Source organism: Prionailurus bengalensis, chromosome D1 (genome assembly GCF_016509475.1).
Source record: "Prionailurus bengalensis isolate Pbe53 chromosome D1, Fcat_Pben_1.1_paternal_pri, whole genome shotgun sequence".
NCBI classification, from domain to species: domain Eukaryota; kingdom Metazoa; phylum Chordata; class Mammalia; order Carnivora; family Felidae; genus Prionailurus; species Prionailurus bengalensis.
Window position 1 is genome coordinate 99,974,429 of NC_057346.1, and position 20,737 is coordinate 99,995,165.

The 20,737-nt window shown below is 50.4% G+C and overlaps 1 protein-coding gene across 2 annotated transcripts; it reads right to left on the reverse strand.

The window, feature by feature from the left end:
* Nucleotides 1-1,062: 1,062 nt before the first annotated feature.
* RAPSN (receptor associated protein of the synapse) lies at nt 1,063-12,292 on the reverse strand. Of its 2 annotated transcripts, XM_043582477.1 has the most exons (8): nt 11,901-12,291; nt 11,046-11,384; nt 4,624-4,782; nt 4,012-4,110; nt 3,813-3,935; nt 3,254-3,307; nt 1,829-2,028; nt 1,063-1,373 (listed from the first exon to the last, which is right to left on the reverse strand). In XM_043582477.1, the coding sequence occupies exons 1-8, from the start codon at nt 12,090-12,092 to the stop codon at nt 1,301-1,303; spliced, it is 1,239 nt and encodes a 412-aa protein (XP_043438412.1). In that variant the 5' UTR covers nt 12,093-12,291; the 3' UTR covers nt 1,063-1,300. The 2 variants fall into 2 exon arrangements, with proteins under 2 accessions (XP_043438412.1, XP_043438413.1); XM_043582478.1 differs by lacking the exon at nt 3,254-3,307 and having other exon boundaries at nt 11,901-12,292.
* Nucleotides 12,293-20,737: the final 8,445 nt, after the last annotated feature.

Here is a 20,737-nt window from a genome sequence, read left to right on the forward strand (position 1 = left end):
GGCGCGCGCAATGGGCGGGGCCTGGATATAAAACCGGAAGGGGAGGGAGCAATGAAAGGAGCCTGCAGGGTGTCTGGGAAATGTAGTGTTAATCTGGCCGGTAATTGAAAGGGCACGTTCGAAGGGGTGACTTGACCTCAGAATCTGGCGCAGCTAGGAATTAGGGGATTCGCGCGATGGCTCTGCCTCCCAAACCATAGACAACATAGGCTAGCCGTGTGCAACGAGCCAAGAAAAGGGCATGCCCAGGGTCACCTGAGAGAATCATTAATCAGTTTTAAAGAGAAATCGCTGCTGCTTTTCTGAGCAGGTGCCACAGAACTGCCCACGTGGAAAGAGCTCAATTGACAACAGTCTCCACAATTAAAAACATTATGACTCAACGTCTGTAATCGTCTCTTGTCATTTCAAGGAGTAGGGCAGACCTCTGGATCTTATGAGACCCATTTGTTGTAGCTGGGTCCCTTGCTGTGGAGGATCTCTGCTTATAACCATGAGGTGAGACCCAGGGCACCGCTAAAATGTACTTCATGTAAGCGTATATTTTAAGTCAAACCATCACAAGTAACCCCTATACAGTGAGAATCTGTGTAATGGTTTTCTTGGAAGCAGTTGAAGGCAGAAATTTCTTTAAATAACAGCATTTGCAGCTGCTTGCTCAGGCTGGCAAGCCACCTCTGCAAATAACAGCATTTCTTCCATCCTCTCAACAGCTCTGCCCCGAGGACAGATTGGCTTATCATTCTCAACTTTATTTTGTTAAGTAAGCTCTACGTGGGGCCTGAACTCACAACCCGGAGATCAAGAGTTGCTGGCTCCATCGACTGAGCCAGCCAGGCACCCCTATCATTCTCCACTTTAGATAAATGTGTGGACGATCATAGAGGCTACGTGACTTGCTCAAGGTTGTTCGGTGAGTCAGTGTCAGCACAGGGGCTGCTGACCCCAAATTCACACTTGTCAGAGTTGCCTGACAGGAGTCAAGAAGACCAGTTGGAGAAGAAGAAGCTGTCCTGTCTGTGCTGGCCACAGCACACCCACAAAGAGTCAGAATCGCTGGGGTCAAGTACAAACAGTTTATTTTTCTATAAAGAGCAAAGTACAAAGAGTCAGGGAGGGCAGCTGAACCTGGACGAGCAACAGTGGGCAGGCCCTGGGCCCTGACTGAGGTTGGAGGAGGCCCCAGCAGCTGCCCCAGGAGTAAAGAGGGTCCAAGGCATGGACAGTCAGGGGACCCCCGCACGGTGGTGGAGAAGGAGCATGGGGAAGTGAGGCAGAAGCCCGAGACTGCTGGTGGGATTCACACAAAGCCAGGCTTCATGGATGAGCGGCGGCAGTTGGGGCAGCTGCGTGTCCCATTGTTCTGCAGGCACCTGGGGACGCGAAGGGCTCTGTCCACTCACTGAACCCATGCTTCCGTCCTGAGCCTGGGCTCTCTCTCCTCCCCTCCCCTCTGTAGGAGCTGGGAAGGTGTCTAAGCAGAGGGTAGGGCCCCCTGGATCCTGCTTGCCCCTGGCACTCTGTCCTGAGCCTTCCAGAAGGCCAGGAATCAGGAGATCGGCATGGAGGCCGGTACCTGTGTAGCCCTGGGTGTCTGAATCTCATGGCCTTTGAGAGGCCTCTCTGAATTCTTTTTGGGGAGGATAATGGCCACCTCAAAGGGCTGCTGGGAGGATTCACTGAGTTAATACAGGGGAAGCACTTAGAACAGGCTTGGAATGCAGAAAGCACTATGTTCAGTGTCACTATCGTGGTTAGGCCAGCTGGGGCCCTAGCGTACCCCAAAGGGACCCTGGGTGCCCCCTGCCCACCGGCCAGGAGCCCTCACCTGAGATGGAAGATGTGGGAGCAGGGCAGGGCCTGCAGCCGGCTGTTCCTCTCGCCTATGGACTCGCCGCACAGGCCGCAGTAGAGCTCCGTCTCCTCCACGCACTCATGGAAGCGCACTACATGCGCACGCAGCTCCCTCTGCATCCCCTTGCTGCGATAGATGCTCTCGCTCAGGCAGTGCAGCTTGAGTTGGCTCAGCTGGGGCCGGCAGGGACGGGAGGGTGGGTGTAGGAGACAAGACCAAGTTACTACTGGAGAGTCTCCCTCCTTGTCCAGCCCCAGAAGCTGTCCCCAAGGGACCACCAGGCAGTCAGGACCCACAGGGTCCGGTCCTGGCTGCGTTCTGGCCTTCCTGATGGGCCTAGGAAAAAACGTCTTGCCCTCCCTGGGCCTTTGTTTCCCCTCATGCAGAATGAGCAGGTGGATGAAGTAGGTGGTCCTCACCCCTAGAACTAGCTGGGAATCCAATGTTTTTGAAGCATTTTATTGACAAAATCTGCTGCAAGGACTCTGTAATAATTGATTTGCTGTCCTGTTTTTGTTAATTAAATATATACACCACCTCATCAGCATTTCTGGCCAACCTGAGATATGTGGGTAAAACTGGGTATAATCTAGCCAAAACCAAAGATATTTGGCATTTTAGTTGGGATGTACACCGGATCCCAGAGGATTTCACATCTTCTAGAAGACTTGCAGGAACACTGAGTCTATTTTCAACATTTAAAGGTTTGGATACAGTTATTAAATTTTAGAGGCCACATGCACTATGGAAGGAACATGGGCTTTGGAGTTAAGACAGACCAGGTCCCGGGGCACCTGGGGGCTCAGTCGGTTGAGCGTCCGACTTCTGCTCAGGTCATGATCTCACGATTCGTGAGTTCAAGCCTCACACTGTGCTGATAACACAGAGCCCACTTCGGATCATCTGTCCCCTTCTCTCTCTGCCCCTCCCCCGCTCGTGCCCTCTCAAAATACAGAAAACATTAAAAAAAAAAAAAAAACTGACCAGGTCCCAAGTGTGGGACCTGGAGCACCTCTCTGAGCCTCACTTTCTTCAGCTGTAAAATGGGGCTTGCAGTACCCAACTTGCAGGGAGATAGTGATGACTGGGATCAATACCCAGAAGAACCTGTGTGTGCCCAGTTCTCAGTGGGTGGGGGGCCCACTGTTAGGGGTTTTAATGCCCATCAAGCTCTGAGGACTTCTGATCTCCTCTGAGCTATGGAATTCTTGCCCTGCCCTCTAAAGTGCTCTCTGGGTGGAAGAGAAACAGCCAGGGTCTGGGAACGGGTGGGGGCAACTCGTGGAGATCCAGAAGGGCTCAGGGCGTGTGTGGGCTCTCAGGACAGCCCTCCCCACACACCCAAGATCCCACCTTGGGCTCTTGACTCCAGACCCAGAAGACAGAATCAGGTCTGACCTTGTTCCCCACTTCCTCGGCCAGGTCCTGGGCTTTCTCGATGGCATCCAGAGCCTGGAAGACACGGGCCAGGGCCGCAGGCAGAGCTGTCTGACAGAGGCCCTGGCTCACAGGAAAGGGAGGGCTAGGGAGGGGTGGGCCTGGGGAGGGAGCTGGGCAGCTGCCCTGTGTGTGCAGATAGCAGAAGGAGGCTGGAGCACAGTCACAGAGCTCTATGGGCAAGTCACCTGCTGCCTCAGTTTACTCAGATACAGAATAGGAAGAACATTTCTGTCTCTTTGGGTGTCGTGAAATCACGAAAGCAGTTAAGGCATCCTGAATTCAAACCCAGTTCTGGCCCTTTACTAGCTGTGGGTCTGGGCACCTCATGGGCCTTCTCTGAGTTGGGAAAATGACTTGGAATGTACCCACCTCATGGGATTCGGGTGAGGCTGACGTCAGACAAAGTGTCCGAAAGAGTCCTGCCCAGAACCAGCCCCACAGATTTCTGGGTGACCCACCGGCTCCAAATAGGGGCAGTGGGGAAAGCCGGGAACGGTAGGAAGGAGATCGACCTCACCTTGTCCAGTGCCTTCCTGGCTATCCAGCATTTGGCCACACCCAGCAGCACCTGCACCTGCCCCAGGCGGTTTCCAATCTCAGTCATGATGCTCATGGCGGAGTCGTACCTGGGGAAGGCTGTCTGCACAGCCAGGTGGAGGGTGGAGTCGGACTGGGCCAGGCCTACAACCCCTCCCTCCGCTCTCCAGTGACCTCACCTCCAGGTCCCCGCGGCTCCGGTGGATGTCAGCAAAGCAGAGCAGGCAGAGTGCCTGTAGTGGCCGGTCCCCATGCTGCAGTGCAATCTTCATAGACTCCTGTGAGGGAGGCTGGTCACTCAGGCCTGCTCATCTGCCCACCACTGGGGTGTCATCGCTCAGTGGGCCCCGCTGACAAGGGTGGCCAGGGATCGTCAACATCCTCAGAGCCCAGTACACCTAGCGCCGTGCTGAGGCCCCGCGCGCTGAACCACGGAGGCCTCGCGACACCCAGGGGAGTGAACACTGAGGCTTAGAGAGCAGAAGTGATTTGATCAAGGCCACCCGGCTAGCAAGTGGCAATGCTAGGATTTGAACCCAGGTCAGTGGACCTCCAGAGACTGGCTTTCTTCCTACTTAAAGTGTCCCACAGAGGGTGTGTATGGGGTGGGCAGAGGGAAGGGCCTGGAAGGGAGTGAGGTTTGGGGATGGTGGAATAAACGCATCCTTCAGGGGCTCTTACAGAAGTCAGGCCAAGGGCAGATCTTGGGGCCCTCAGTGGGCTGATGTGGAAGGAGGACACCCTGGCCCACACCACCACCCTCCACCTGCCGCCCTTCCCTCCTGCCCCACCTCACAACACTCCATGGCGCTGCCCAGGTGGCCCAGCAGGCGATACGCCACGGCCATGTGGTACTGGCTCATGGCCCGGTACTTGAGGCTCCAGCCTTTGCCATAGTCGTTAACGAGCTCTGCGGCCTTGCAGGGGAAGAACAGGGCTTTCTCGTAGTCCTGCGGGGGGGGGACACAGAGAGGAGGTGGGACAAGATGGGACACACTGAATGGCAGGAGCTGCCTCTAAGTCAAGGGCTCCAGGGTCTGGCTTCTCCAGGAATCAGGGGTACCCACAGGCCCCACCAGCGGTCAGTCATTCCTTTGAGAATCCAGGGATAGAGTGATCCCAGCAGGGGGAACAGCCAGTGCAAATGTGTGGGCTCCGTGAACTTTCATCTGATTTGCTGATGGATCCCAAGAGCCTAGCACAGTTCTTGGCACTTAGTAGACACATCATGACTATTGTTGAGTGAAGGAATGAATGAGAAGGTATTCATTCTCCTCACTGGGTCCCAGTGGGGCCCCTTAGCTTCAGAGACATGTGGCAGGGAGAGTACCAGACACCCCACCCCTAGCATCTGCCCCCTGGTACCCAGAGCAGGTGCTCACCGAAGGCTCAGTGACCGATTGCCAGCGCAGTCTGCTCCGAAGAACAGACCACTGAGGCAAAGAAATCACTCCCTTGTCCTTTCTTGCTCCTCCAACCTCCAAATCAGGAGGTGATGCCAATGTCCTCAGGGAAAACAGAAGAAAGTCAAAAAGGACTCTCCCCTCTCCACCTTCTCCACCTAATCCGCGAGATCGACCACTCTCTGCCTCCCTCCTGCCACCATGGAGGAGGGTTCCCGGCTCCCACAGATGTCAGTCCCTCCATGGAGCTCTGGAACAAATCCCCCGTCTCTTTCAACTCGATCATGCCCATCGGTGTACAAACGCATTCTGGTGTTTCTTACCTCATTAGAGAAAATAAATCAAAATCAAACAACCTTCTTTTGACCTCATGTCCCCCTTCAGCTACAGCCCCATTGCTCTGTTCTTTCTCATAGAAAATCTGTGTGATCTCTCGCTTAATATCTAACAAGCATCTCCCAGTTAATATGACTGAAAGAGAATTCTCGATAACTCCAATAAAAACCAGTTCCTCACAAATTTTGTTACATACTTTTTAGTTTTATTTAGTTAAGTAATCTTTACGCAACATGGGTCTGGAACTCAGGACCCCAAGGTCAAGAGTCACATGCTCCACCAACTGAGCCAGCCAAGTGCCCCTTGTTAGATACTTTTTAATTTGAAGCCATGTAAATGTTTTATAGCTTCAAATTTTTTTAATTTTTTTTTTTAATCCTAAATAAAAGGGGGCAACTGGGTGGTTCAGTCAGTTGGGCGTTGGACTCCTGATTTCGACTCAGGTCATGATCCTAGGATCGTGGGTTTGAGCCCCACATTGGGTTCTGTGCTTAACGTGGAGCCTGCTTAAGATTTCCTCTCTCTCGGGGCGCCTGGGTGGCTCGGTCGGTTAAGCGTCTGACTTCGGCTCAGGTCATAATCTCACGGTCTGTGAGTTCAAGCTCCGCGTCGGGCTCTGTGCTGACGGCTCAGAGCCTGGAGCCTGTTTCAGATTCTGTGTCTCCCTCTCTCTCTGCCCCTCCCCTGTTCACGCTCTGTCTCTCTCTGTCTCAAAAATAAATAAACGTTAAAAAAAAAAATTAAAAAAAAAAAAAAGATTTCCTCTCTCTCTCCCTCTACCCCTCTCCCTCACTTACATTCTCTCTCTTAAAAAAAAAAAAAAAAGAAAGAAAAGGAAAAAGAAAATTTAAATAAATGACCCTAGGGGCGCCTGGGTGGCGCAGTCGGTTAAGCCTCCGACTTCAGCCAGGTCACGATCTCGCGGTCCGGGAGTTCGAGCCCCGCGTCAGGCTCTGGGCTGATGGCTCAGAGCCTGGAGCCTGTTTCCGATTCTGTGTCTCCCTCTCTCTCTGCCCCTCCCCCGTTCATGCTCTGTCTCTCTCTCTCCCAAAAATAAATGTTGAAAAAAAAAAATTTAAAAAGAAAAAAAAAATAAATGACCCTAATTGCGTATCATCATACTAATATTCTAATTAATTATAATGTTTAATTATACTATTATTATAATGATACTGCAATATAATATTATATATAATTCTATAATATATTATTACATTATAATGTATTATATTAACATAACCACACAGAAAAAATTATTTCAGATGACCTTGGTATATATGTAGTTGGACAGTTCATCTGTAGTAGAATGTATGATAAAGACAAAAGAATAGCAAAGGAATCTTTTATTTATTTTTTAATTTTTTTAATGTTTTTATTTATTTTTGAGACAGAGAGAGACGGAGCATGAACGCGGGAGGGTCAGAGAGAGAGAAGACACAATATCTGAAACAGGCCTCAGGCTCCCAGCTGTCAGCAGAGCCCGACGCGGGGCTCAAACTCATGGACTGCGAGAACATGACCTGAACTGAAGTCGGATGCTTAACCGACTCAGCCACCCAGGCGCCCCAAACAGCAAAGAAATCTTAAACATCTTTCAGTTGTCTTTTTCTTTTAAGTAATATTGGTATTGTCTTTTGAAAGTACTTTGTGTATTTTGTGTGCTAAAATACGTAATTATGTTGCTAAAAGTCAACACTTTCAGCCTAAGAGAAAAGAAAATAAATTACGGAAAATCCTGAAACATTAGATTTGAATTGCAAATATTAGCATAAACTTCAGTTGTCTTGGCAACTAAAAAGATTTAGAAGCCATGACAACCCAGTTGCAATGAGCACCTTGAGAACCCACGTTTGGTCTTTAATACAATTTCCCACTAAAAACAGCCCAGAGAAATGGCTAATTCCAGGTCTGGGGCAGCAAATATACAAAATGAGCCTGAGACAGCTTATTCTTCCAGAAAACAAGAACACTTTCAGTGTTTAAATGAAGTCTTGGGGCACCTGGGTGGCTCAGTCGGCTGAGCATCCGACTTCGGCTCAGGTCATGATCTCGCGGTCTGTGAGTTCGAGCCCCGCGTTGGGCTCTGTGCGGACAGCTCAGAGCCTGGAGCCTGCTTCGGATTCTGTGTCTCCCCCTCTCTCTGCCCCTCCCCCGCTCACACTCTGTCTCTCCCTCTCTCTCAAAAATAAATAAATAAATAAATAAATAAAATAAATAAAAAATAAATGAAGTCTTGCCAAAAGGACACAGGAGCCATAGTGAAGGAATTCTGGTAACTAAAGTTAAGATAATTTGACCCTTGTAGGGGCGCCTGGGTGGCTCAGTCGGTTAAGCGTCCGACTTCAGCTCAGGTCATGATCTCACAGTCCGTGAGTTTGAGCCCCGCGTCGGGCTCTGTGCTGACAGCTCGGAGCCTGGAGCCTGCTTGGGATTCTGTGTCCCCCTCCCCTCAGCTCCTCCCCTGCTCACACTCTGTCTCTCTCTGTCTCAAAAAAAAAAAAAAAAAAAAAATTAAAAAAAAAGATAATTTGACCATTGCAAAGAACAATATTGAAATTAACTGAAGACTATTGAATATTTTTTTAAAATCCAGGATTTTATAATGATACTCCAAAAGAAGAAAGCAAAACAAATAAGTGATCTGATCCTTGAAGGCAGCTATGACAACGATTCCTTATTACGAAAGTGGTAATGAAAGGAAAGAGGAAGCTACTTATTCCACCTTCCCTGTAGGAGCTGTGTTTCGGAGGAGCCAATTAGCCCCACGTGAAGGGGGAGAGTTCGTCCTTCCCGAGAAATCCGGGCAGCAATTATAGAAGGAATGGTAAGAGCTTGGAAATCGCCATTTCACTACAGTTGAAATAAGAGAAGTGATTCAGGCAACAAACATCACTGGATGCTAAAACCGTTACGGAAAATGTTACTGCAGAACTGAATATTCACAGGGAGCCACAGTGTCAACACCCCAAGCTCACCTGCTGGTCACGAAAAGAGAAATGCGACCCCTCGAACAGAGGGATCAGGCTGTCGCCCCCTCTATCGGATTTGATACAACACGAGGTGAGCAGCAGGGCTTACACAGTCTTCTTACCAAAAAGCTGTGACCTGACTCTTCCCAAGTCATTAAGTTCCAGTTCCCAGGGGGCAAAGGAGAGAAAAAAACCAAGTCAAAGGACTCCTTGCGGAAGCAATGGGACAGTGAGATGAAACGTGTTACAGGGCAATGAATGCCTTCTTCGATAAAAATTATAAAGGGGCACCTGGGTGGCTCAGTCGGTTAAACATCTGACTTCAGCTCAGGTCATGATCTCCCGGATCGTGGGTTCGAGCCCTGCATCGTGCCCTGTGCTGACAGCTTGGAACCTGCTTCAGATTCTGTCTCGCTCTCTCTCTCTCTCTCTCTCTGCCCCTCCCCCCACCGTCTCAAAAATAAATAAAACTTTGTTAAACATTTTAAATCATAGACAATAAAGGGGAGAAATTTTCTGTTGGAAAAGACTTAAGGGACGTAATTCCTGCTGCACATGTGCCTCTTACTTGTGTTCCAATTTATAGAAGCTGAGGGTAAAGGCGTGTTTTCAGCATAAGCAGAGAAATTTATAATTGTGATTATGTAAGAAAGTGTCCTTATATAAGAAAATGTCTTTTTTTTTCTTTCAGGGATACATACTGAACTACTTTGGGGTAAAATACCACGATATCTCTAATTTCATATCATAACACTTCAGTTAAAATATGTAAGTCAACTATGGCAAAATATTAATAATTGTTAAATCTAAGTGGGTATATGCAGATTCATTATAGTATTCTATTTTCCTATATGGTTAATTTTCTTTGTAATAAAAAAGGTTTTAAGACACCTCGTCCCTCTCCCATCCTATCAAATCTCACTGAATGGATTCTTCAAAAAAATTTTTTTTAAGTTTATTTATTTTGAGAGAGAGAGAGAGCATGAGCACAAGCCAGGGAGGGGCAGAGAGAAGGAGAGACAGAATCCCAAGCAGGCCCCTGGCCATCAGTGCAGAGCCCCATGTGGGGCTCTAACCACTAACCCACAAGATCATGAACTGATCTGAGATCAAGAGTCTGATGCTTAACCCACTGCGCCACCCAGGTGGCCCTGAATGGATTCTTCATACACCTAGTTGCCGAAAACAAAATCCTCGGTGTTGTCCTGGCTGACTCTCATCTCCTCACACCCCACCTCCAGTTCATCAGCATTTACACACCCAGTTACCCCCAGATTTATTAAGCATCTACTGTATGCCAGGCATCAACGCCCCCCTCCCCCCCGCTCCCGTGGGCCAAGAGCAGCCTGGATGCCTTGGGGTCCCAGGAGAACCGACACTGGACCAGAAAGAAGCCTGTGCTCACTGCCCCCATCAGTTCATTCGCAGTCTGCCTTCTCCCCTCCCCCCTCCTTACCTCTTGGACCTCACCACCTCCTACCTCCTTCTCACACACCTGCTGCGGTCATGCTGGCCTCCATCAGCCCTGGAACATGCCAGCTACTTCCCTTTCCTGCCCCGCCCAGAGCAGGGTTTTGCTTTAGCTGTTGTCTCCTTTTTCATGCTTTTGCCAGATTTCTGCATGGCTCACCCTCTCGTCTGCTTCCAATCACCAGGCTGATGCCACCTCTATGAAGCCTTCCAATCACCCTATTTGAAGCTGCAACACTCCATCCTTGGCACTTCCCACCCCCTTTTCCTTCTTTCCTTTCTTCTGAGCACTTTCTTCCTCTTCTTTTTCTTCTTCTTCTTCTTCTTCTTCTTCTTCTTCTTCTTCTTCTTCTTCTTAATGTTTACATATTCATTTTGAGAGAGAGAAACAGAGAGAGAGAGAATCCCTAGCAGCCTCTGTACTGTCGGCACGGAGTCTACGTGGGGCTCCAGCCCACAAACTGAGAGATCAAGACCTGAGCCGAAATCAAGGTTCGGATGCTTAACTGACTGAGCCATCCAGGCGCCCCTCTCCTAAGCACTTTCTAGCATGCTGTATGATTGACTTACTAATGGTGTTTATTTGTCGTTTTCTAAAATGCAACCTTTACAAGGCCAGAGGCTTTGTTGTTGTTTTCCCTGCTTGCATCCCAAGCCAACAGAGCCTGGCAATACATATTTGATGAATGAATTCTTATAACCATGCTGGAGGGTGGGCCCTATTCTCCCTCATTTTATAGCTGCACCTACCAAGGTTCAGAGAGGAAAGGTGCTGTGTCCAAGATCACACAGCAAAACACACGGCAGTGCGGCTTCCTGGCCTGTCCTCACACAGGAGCCTCCCATTTCCCAGGAAGGCAGACAGACCAAGGTTTGAATTCTGTCTCTGCCCTTCCTGGTGAGTCTTTACCGTCCCTCTCAGACTCTCCTACGTGGGAGGACTCAGCGAGGTCCTGAATGGAGAGCGGGGCTTGTGCGAGGGTGTCAGGGGACCAGAGCCCTCCGCCGCCCTCCCTCCCCCGGGCCCAGGCCCACCTTGACCTGGGCATAGAAGCTGCCCAGGCTGCAGCAGACACGGCACTCGAGCATGGCATCATCGTTGTTGTGGGCATAGCGCAGGGCCTTCTCGAAGCTCTCCAGGGCCTTCTGGAAGAGGCTGAGGCCCAGAAAGGCATTGCCCATGCTCAGGCTGACCTGGCCTCCGAGCTGGGCGCCTGCCCTGGTGCCAGGCAGGCCGAGGCAGGTCTTGCAGTAGGAGACAGTCTTGTGAAACTCACACAGCTTCTCGTTGCTGCGTGCCAGGTTCAGGTAGCTCTCCAGAAGGAAGTCAGCATCCTCCAGCTCCCGAGCGGTGTCGATCTGCACCACAGCGAACTGCCAGGAGGGTGGGGGCAGGTGGCTTCCACTTGGACTCTGAGCCTCCGACCCAAACCTCCTCCCTGCCTCACAGCCGAGGCCTAGGACCCAGTGCCCCCGGCTCGGACCCAGCCCGGCCTCAGACGAGTTCTCTGCTCCCCAGCCATAGGCGAGAAGTGTCAGCCCTGAAGCCAAACTCAGATCCATAGCTTTCACCTTTCGGCCCGAGGCTACATGGGCCTCCCACCCCCGGCCCCAAACCTGGATCTCCACGTCCCCTGGGGTTCCGACTCGGAATCCCAAATGGGAAGGCTGGAGCCTTCTCAGACCTGGCCTGGAGATCCCCGAACTCTGAAGCTAAGAAGTTCGGTCTCTGTTTCAGACACCCAAATTCAAGGCCACAGGGCCCTAGATGGGACTCAGAGCCCCCCACAGGGTCGTGCTGCTAGCCCACAGGACGCAGGGGAGTCTGAGGAGGCGGGAGGGTCGGGAGCCGGGGCGGGGCTGGGGGGGGGGGAAGCCAGCCAGGCCCACCTTCAGCATCTCTTTGTAGCGGCCCATCTCCGAGTGCGCAGTGACCAGGCAGCCCAGCACGCGGAAGCGCCCCACGAGGTCCGCGCTCTTCTCCAGCACCTTCATCCACACGTGCAGCGCCTTCTCTGTCTGATTGGACTGGTACAACTGGAGCCCCTTCTCGATCTGCTGCTTCGTCTGGTCCTGCCCCATCCTTCCAGAGCCCTGCCCGGCACACGGAGAGATCCTGGTGGCTGCGGGCTTCTAGGCACTCATGGCGGGGACCACGGTGCCGGCTGCCCACGGAGCCACGGGCAGGAAAGCAGCACCAGGCAGGAGGCGAGCAGGGCCTGGATGGAGAGCGGGCGCCACCCTGGGAACAAAGCTGGTGCGGCCCCTGATCGCAGCTGTCCCTGCCAGTTGGGGCCACGTGGCTGCTGAGGAATGTCAGCCACAATGTCACGCGGGCCTCTGCTGCACCCACCCCAAGCTGGGAGCTGGCTGCCCAGGGATGCAGGCACCCTGCTCCCTGGGCAGCCCCGTGGGTGTCTCTTCTTCGGCACCTCTGAAACTGGCCCCAACTCCCCTGGCAGGACAGGCCCTCCCCGGAGCCTGGCCAAGGAGCTGCCTCCAGAGGTGGGCTGAGGAAGCAGAGATGAAGTGAGGCGGGTAGACAGCCCCAAGCCCTGCCCCTCCCCATCGCAACCTTCCCCCTAGACCCACCCTCCCCCAGGATTTGTTTCTGTGATTCTCCGGGCACTGCACGGAGGCCTCTTACACACGCACATGCCCACACTGTCCCCAACACCGAGTGCTTACTCACAGTATGACCCGAGCCTTGTGATTCACCCCTGTGCCTCAGCTTCCTCGTGTCAGATGAGGATAATAATAGGCTAATAAACCCTAACTCACAGGGTTGTTAGGAGGCAGCATAGGGTAGTGGGGAACAGCGTGGACTCTGGAGCCAGGCTGATTCTGCCATTTATTAGCTGTGTGGGCCGTGTGACTTTGGGCAAGAGTACCGTTACCTACCTCGGTGGATTGTTAGAACTCAGCGTTGAAGAAGATGTAGAAAAGCAAGAGGTCACCCCTGCTGTGTCCACCTGCTCCATGGCACACTACCCACCAGGGACAGGAGTTGACCCTTGAACATTTAAAAAGTGTCCCAATTCCAATCCCCTTCCCAGTTTGGAAAGGTTCCTAATAATGTGCTTTAGTGCCAGACACTGTGGAGAAGGGCAACATCTTTTCTAAAATTTATTTTATTTTTTATTTCGAGAGAGAGAGAGCATGCAAGGGGGGAGAGGGGCAGAGGGAGAAAGAGAGAGAGAGAGAGAGAGAGAGAGAGAGAATCTTAAGCAGACTCCATGCTCAGCACAGAGACTGACGTGGGGTTCGATCCCACGACCCTGGGATCATGACCTGAGAGGAAACCAAGAGTCAGACACTCAACCAACTGAGCCACCCAAGCCACCTGCCCTTCTTTTTTTTAGATTAAAAAATTTTTGAATATAAGTTTAATGTTTTTTCTTAATTTTTTTAAATTTATTTTTGAGAGACAGAGACAGAAGAACGTGAGTTGGGGAGGGGCAGAGAGAGAGGGAGACACAGAATCCGAAACAGGCTCCAGGCTCTGAGCTGTCAGCACAGAGTCCGATGCGGGGCTCAAACCCATGAACCACGAGATCATGACCTGAGCTGAAGTTGGACGCTTAACCGACTGAGCCACCCAGGCGCCCCTAAAAATTTTTGAACATAAGTTTACTTAAAGCAGTAGGTTCTCAGAGAGAGAGAGAGAGAGAGAGAGAGAGAGTACAAGCAGTAGAGGGAGAAAGAGAATCCCAAGCAGGCTCTGTGCCCAGCGTGGGGCCTGACACAGGGCTTGACCTGAGGACCCTGAGATCACGACCCAAGCTGAAACCAAGAGTCAGACGCTCAACCAACTGAGCCACCCAAGCACCTTATGTAGAGCTGTCTTATATAGACATCTATTTGGAGAGCAGCACGTCTTAAATAGAGAGCAGACGCTTGAAATATTGGGGGTCCTAGTATTGAGACACTCTAGGTGACAGGGCCCTGCCAATCCCACCAGCTCGTCTCCCCTGATTTTTCTCATTCTTCTCTGCACACCAGGCTCTTTCTTGCCCCAGAGCAAAGATCCTTCTTTCAGGATGAACAGAGTTTTTAGTATATTCACAAATTTGTGCATTGATCACCATTAATTCCAGAATATTTTTACCACGTCAAGAAGAAGCCCCATACTGATGAGAAGTCACTCTATTCCCCCCATTATGGCTGAATTGGTGCCCTCCCTGATCCATATGTTGAAGACTTACCCCTAGATGGGATGCACTTAGAGACACCATCTTTTTTTTTCCATTTTTTTTAATGTTTATTAAGTTTTGAGTGAGAGACAGAGTGTGAGTGGGGGAGGAGCAGAGAGAGAGGGAGACACAGAATCTGAAGCAGGCTACGTGCTCTGAGCTGTCAGCACAGAGCTCAATGCGGGGCTCGAACTCACAAACCGTGAGATCATGACCTGAGCTGAAGTCGGACGCTTACCAATGAGCCACCCAGGCGCCCCATAGACACCATCTTTAAAGAGGTAAAATGAAGTCATTAGGGAGGGCCCTAACCTAATATGACTAGTGTCATAAGAGAGAGATCAGGACACAGACACACATTGTAAGACCAAGTGAGGACATAGAAAAAAGACAGCCATCTTACAAGTCAAGGAGAGAGGCCTCAGGAGGAACCCACCCTTTCAACACTTGATCTCTGACTTCTGGCTTCTAGAACTTTAGAAAATAAATTCTTACTGTTTAAGCCACTCAGTCTATGGTACTTTGTTACGGCAGCCCGAGCAAATTAATACACCCCACAACCACTATCTACTGTCTTTTTAAAAAATTATTTTTATTATTTTTTATTTTTAAAGTCTATTTAGTTTTGAGAGAGAGAGAGAGAGAGAGAGAGAGAGAGAGAGAGAGAACAAGCAGGGGAGGGGCAGGGAGAGGGAGAGAGAAAATCCCAAGCAGGATCCACACTGTCAGCACAGAGCCCAATGCAGGGCTCGAACTCATGAACCATGAGATCATGACCTGACCTGAAATCAAAAGTCAGACAGTTGGGCACCTGGGTGGCTCAGTCAGTGAAGTGTCTGACTTCAGCCTAGGTCGTGGTCTCACCGTTCCCGAGTTTGAGCCCCATGTCGGGCTCTGTGCTGACAGCTCAGAGCCTGTTTCAGATTCTGTGTCTCCCTCTCTCTCTGCCTCTCCCCAACTCGCTCTCTGTCTCTATCTCTCAAAAATAAATAAACATTAAAAAAAAAAGTTTGGACGCTCAACTGACTGAGCCACCAACATACTCCCATGTTTTCATTTTTTGTGGTGTTCAACTTCTGAGGAATTGCCAACCTGTTTGCCCCAGGGCCTTTGTACTTCTTGATTCCTTTCTTCCTCCTTACCCCAATATTCTGCCTAGTTACATTCTAGTTAGGGTGAGTCAGCTTATTATGCTCTTGTGGAGAATCACATTCCATTCTGATACAAGACTTACCTCTATAATTTTATATTCATCAATAAGGTTATTTGCTTAACATCCGTTTCCCTACTCACATGTGTGGGCATGTCTCTGTCTCATCCACCGCTGACTATCTCCAGGGCCAGGCCAGGCATGGCCACTCAATGAACATGCTGAATGAATGAATGGGAAAAGGGGGAGGAACAAAAGTCTAATTTTGAAATTCAAAGCAACCGCTGCAGGCTTCACAGCCAATCTGCCATGTCCTGCCTCATCCTGGGGAAACCGAGGTGTGGGCGGAGCTGGCTTCCTCTTTACTGTGAGGCACGTGGGTCCAGAGAGGGGCAATCTGGAGCAGGAGGGCTCACAGCCAGTTCAGGAGTCCATGCCCCAGGGTCACAGCGCAGCAGAGGGTGGAGAGGATGTAGGGAAAAGACCCATGGGGCCAGGCAAGGTCAGGGGCACTCCCCAGGGGCAAGTGCTCTTGAATCCCCACCATGGAACCTGGGAAAGGGGGAGAGAGGGAGTTTCGGTGGCCAGCCAAGGAGCCACTCGCACAGGAGTGTTGACTGGGATCTTCCTCTCATCTGGGAAGGTGGGTCCTTGGTGAAAGTTAACCTCCAGAGGGGAAGGAAACTGGGCCCACAGGGAAAGTGAAAGACCTAGCAGATTCACTCCCACTCAAAAGTCTAGACCTGAATTCATCTTGGTCTTTGGCAGGAAGGAAAGGACATGGGCAGCCTACATCTGCCCCAAAGGAGTCTGGGTACCTTTTGGGTCCCTGGGAACTCACATGATCTCAGAACTTGAAAACTGGGCAGGAGAAAGTTTCCCTCTGTCCCCCAGTCAGCCCTTTACGGACTACTGCACAGTTATGTCAAGGTCATGCTCCTTTAGGGCAAAGGCTGTGGTTTGTCTTTGTACCCCTAGCACCTGCACAGCCCCTGGCAAAGTGAGACCAACGGAAGAACGACAACTAAAATTTCCTGAGCTAAACATTTCCTTCAGTTTACAGATGAGGAAACTGAGGCACCGAGAGGTAATTTGACCTGCCCAAGACCACACGGCTAGAGACAGAGCAGGGACCGGATCTGAGCAGTGTGACACCAGCGGTCCCTCTCTTAACCATGATACTGTCTCAGGAAGGAGGAGGGAGAGGGAGAAAAGTAAAGGGGAATCGGACACCCGTTTTCAGAAATCACAACAGAACCGAGGCTCTGGTCAGGGTGGCCAGAAGAAATGTATACAAAGGCGGCTCAGGAGAGGGTCAAGAGTCAAGCCTTGCTCACCAATGCATGGCAGTGAAGGCAGACAAATGGCCCCTGGAAGTCAAAAGGACAGATTGAAATGGTCCTTTCGGGGCCACTTAACCTCCCAGGGTGGTGTGTCACGGGGGCACGGAGGCTTCTACCAAGTGCCTTCTGTGTCAGGTACAAGCTACGTGCCTCACATGCTAGACCCCTGCTTTATAATCAAAAGTAGCATCAGGGGTGCCTGGGTGGCTCAGTCAGTTAAGCTTCTGACTTCGGCTCAGGTCAGGATCTCACAGCTCTTGAGTTCAAGCCCCAGTCGGGCTCTGTACTGACAGCTCAGAGCCTGGAGACTGCTTCAGATTGTGTCTCCCTCTCTCTCTCTCTCTGTCCCTCCCACTCTCACACTCTATCTCTGTCTCTCAAAAATAAATAAACATTAAAAAAAAAGTAGAATATTAAGTTTGGGGCTGAAGCAGGGGTCTCAATGTGGCATGCAAAGGCTGGAGACCTCTGAGTTGGTTGGCTACATTTGTTACCTCGGAGATTTTATATAAAACTCGGCATTTTCTGCTTCTCCTGGAGACAGGAGCTCAAACACCCTCGGTCCTGGTATTCTGCAGGCCAACCAGGCAGGTAGGCAGACCAAGAATGTCTCTTTCACCCACAGCCCCCACCTCGCTCCCACTGTTTTTGCCTTGACACTGAGGCCGGGTGTCATCTGTCATCTTAGGTCGGCCTCCGTTCACTCACTTGCATTGCCTGCCTGGCCCCTGCTGCAGAAGCATGACAAATGTGACCAGAGGGGACAGTCTCAGGCCCCCTCTGCCGTGATTTGTGGGATCCTTGGGCAGTTTGTTCCTCTCGATACATTTATTTTCCTGGTTGTAAATTGGGGTATCATCTCTCTGGTAAAGTTTCTATGAAAACGAGTCATTGAACTAACTAACACCCCTATAACGGGCCTACTGAACCTTCCTGGAATTGGCTTTTACTGTTTGTAATAGTGGAAAAACTAGAAATAATCTATGTCCAGTAGGAAAGTGGTGAAGAAACCATGAAATGCTCTGTAGCCTCTAAAACTGAAAGCTGTAGATGGTGGAGTACATACTGAGATGGAAGGGTGCCCGTGACATAGTAAATGAAAAATGCACGCTGCAGAACATTCTGTACATTATGACACGATCTCATTTTTATTAACAAAAATTATATATGTACATATTTTTTGTATATAGAGAGAAAAATTCTGGAAGCACACTTACCCCATCTGTTTAACAGTTATCAATGGGCTGTGGGATGGGGAAACGCTCACTTCTAACTTTTATATACTTAGGGTTTTTAGCAAGTTGAACAAGTGTTTGCCAGGGGCGGCCCTGTGCCAATCTCTCATCTTCCCAGCTCTGCTGGGTGGGTGTCTTCACTTCCATTTGGCACATGAGGAATGTGAGGCTGAGAGAATCAAGTCACTTACTTGCCCAAGGTCCCAGGACTAGTGGTCCGACCAGATTAAGAGATTCCTGAACAAATCTTTTCCCACCATACTCTAAAGCTTCTTCTATATAACTATTTAATTAAAAAAAAAACCTAGAACCCTAAAATGATTTAAAAAAATTTTTTAACATTTATTTCCGAGAGACAGAGACAAAGCATGAGGCGAGGAGGGGCAGAGCGAGAGGGAGACACAGAATCCAAAGCAGGCTCCAGGCTCCGAGCGGTCCGCACAGAGCCCTATGAGGGGCTCGAACTCACGAACCTTGAGATTTGACCTGAGCCGAAGTCGGTCATTTAACTGACTGAGCCACCCGGGCGCCCCTGAAATGATTTTTTAAAAAGGTCATTGTGGGGGCACCTGGGTGGCTCAGTCAGTTGAGTGTCCAACTTTGGCTCAAGTCATGATCTTGCGGTTTGTGAGTTGGAGCCCCCCAGTGGGCTCACTGCTGTCAACGCAGAGCCTGCTTTGGATCCTCTGTCACCTTTCTCTGCCCACCCCCGCTCGTGCTCTCCCCAAAATAAACAAACCTTTTTTAAAAATTAAAAAAAAAAAACTGAAAAGGTCATTGTGTCAGGCTGTGGGCACATTCAAGGATGACTGGGTCGGGGACAGTCTCAAGGCTGGAGGACCGCAGGTAGGTTCCCCTCTCTCGGAGTTCCCAGACTGCCACGGGGGCTCTCCAGCAGCACAGGGCCAAGCAGGTGCTGGCACCAACTTCCTTGTGGGACAGGGCCTCTGGGGGCTGCCTTGGGAGTTGTATTAGCAGGGTCCTTGTAAAATGGCTCTAAGGGACTTGGCTGTCATTTGTTTCAAGGCCACTGAGGCCCTACGTTGAACTCAGGTACTGGCTGGGAGCGATGTATAAACAAGGTATGAAAGGAAAGGATCCCTTCTTCTGGAGTGGGTGGGAATTTCGAAATCAAACTCTAATGTAATTGGGGGCAGGCAGAGCGCATCAGGAAGCTCTTGACCAAAATCAACTATCATCTTTTGGTATCTGTTCATCTTTGGGGCTCCAAGGAGCCACTGAGCCACCCAGGTGCCCCTTGAGGTGGAATTTAAACAAGGGTCCACCATAGACCCTCCCAAAGGAATATGCTCTACAGGGAGTTCAAAGTCAGTTGACCTGGGTTAAAAACCTAACTTTCCTTGGGGCGCCTGGGTGGCGCAGTTGGTTAAGCGTCCGACTTCAGCCAGGTCATGATCTTGTGGTCCGTGAGTTCAAGCCCCGCGTCAGGCTCTGGGCTGACGGCTCAGAGCCTGGAGCCTGTTTCCGATTCTGTGTCTCCCTCTCTCTCTGCCCCTCCCCCGTTCATGCTCTGTCTCTCTCTGTCCCAAAAATAAATAAACGTTGAAAAAAAAATTAAAAAAAAAAAACACCTAACTTTCCTACTTAGAGCTATGTGACAATTGTAGCTTCTCTGTGCCTCAGTCTCCACCTTCCTATGCTGCCAGGTGCTGGGTGGAGGAGAACAGATACAATCCATAAATGGGAGTTATTTTGTCATCTTTTTAAGATTTTTTTTAACGCTGATTTATTTTTGAAAGAGACAGAGAGAGTGTGTGTGCGTGGTGGAGGGGCAGAGAGAGAGGGAGACACAGACTCCGAAGCGGGCTCCAGGCTCTGAGCTGTCAGTGCAGAGCCTGACGCGGGGCTCGAATCTGTTAACTGTGAGATCACGACCTGAGCAAAAGTTGGATGCTTAACCGACTGAGCCACTCACGCACCTTGGGAGTTGTTTTGTCTTCTTAAAGGTAAAGTAATGCTGGGGCACCGGGTGGCTCAGTTGGTGAAGCGTCCGACTCCTGATTTCGACTCAGGTCACGATCTCAGTTTGTGAGTTTGAGCCCAGTGTGCTGATAATGCAGAGCCTGCTTGGCATTCTTCTCCCCTCCATTCCCTACCCATTCCTGGCTCAAGCTCACTCACTCTCTCTCTCTCTCTCTAAAGAAATGCAAAGTAACATCTACAACAGTCCTGACCACTGTAACTAACTGCCGTGATGGAGATGTTCTAGGTCCCTCCACTGTCCAATGCAGGGGCCACTGGTCTCATGTAGCTTCAGGGTGAAAGTGAGGAATGAAATTTATTTTAAACAGCTACCGTGGCTAGTGAGTAATCGAACTGGACAGTGTAGACAGGCCCAGAAGACAGCCAGATTCAGGGGGAGGCAGATGGTACAGCAGGTAACAAGAGGAGCCAGGAGAGATGGAAGCGACAGGGGCTACAGACACGTGGCTGGACTGTGTGGAGAGCTCAGAAGGACCAGGAATGGCAGGAGCAGGTGGCTCCTAATGCTGAGTTGCTTTCAAGCAGGGGGAGGAAAGAACAGGCCTCGGGAGGTAGCCCAAGCGAAAGCCAGACACAAAAGGCACATATTCTATGACTGCGTTTATAGGACAGACACATCTAGAATAGGCAAATCTATAGCGCAGAAAGATTAGTGGTTGTCAGGGACTGGGGACAAGGAGGAGGTGAGAAGGGGAGTGACTGCTAATGAGTATGGGGTTTCTTTTTGGAGTGGATGAACATGTTCTAAAATTAGGCTGTGGTGATGGTTGCACAACACTCAAATCCAAAGACCTGTCTGTTC

Bases quoted from the DNA above. Each gene is read 5' to 3' on its own strand.
- RAPSN (XM_043582477.1), bottom strand. From the start codon at position 12,092: ATGGGGCAGGACCAGACGAAGCAGCAGATCGAGAAGGGGCTCCAGTTG. The intron at 11,385-11,900 runs GTGGGCCTGGCT...CCCTCCTGGCAG, and splicing joins GCTACAAAGAGATGCTGAAG to TTCGCTGTGGTGCAGATCGA. The intron at 4,783-11,045 runs GTGGGCCTGGGC...CCCCCCCCGCAG, and splicing joins GCTTCTATGCCCAGGTCAAG to GACTACGAGAAAGCCCTGTT.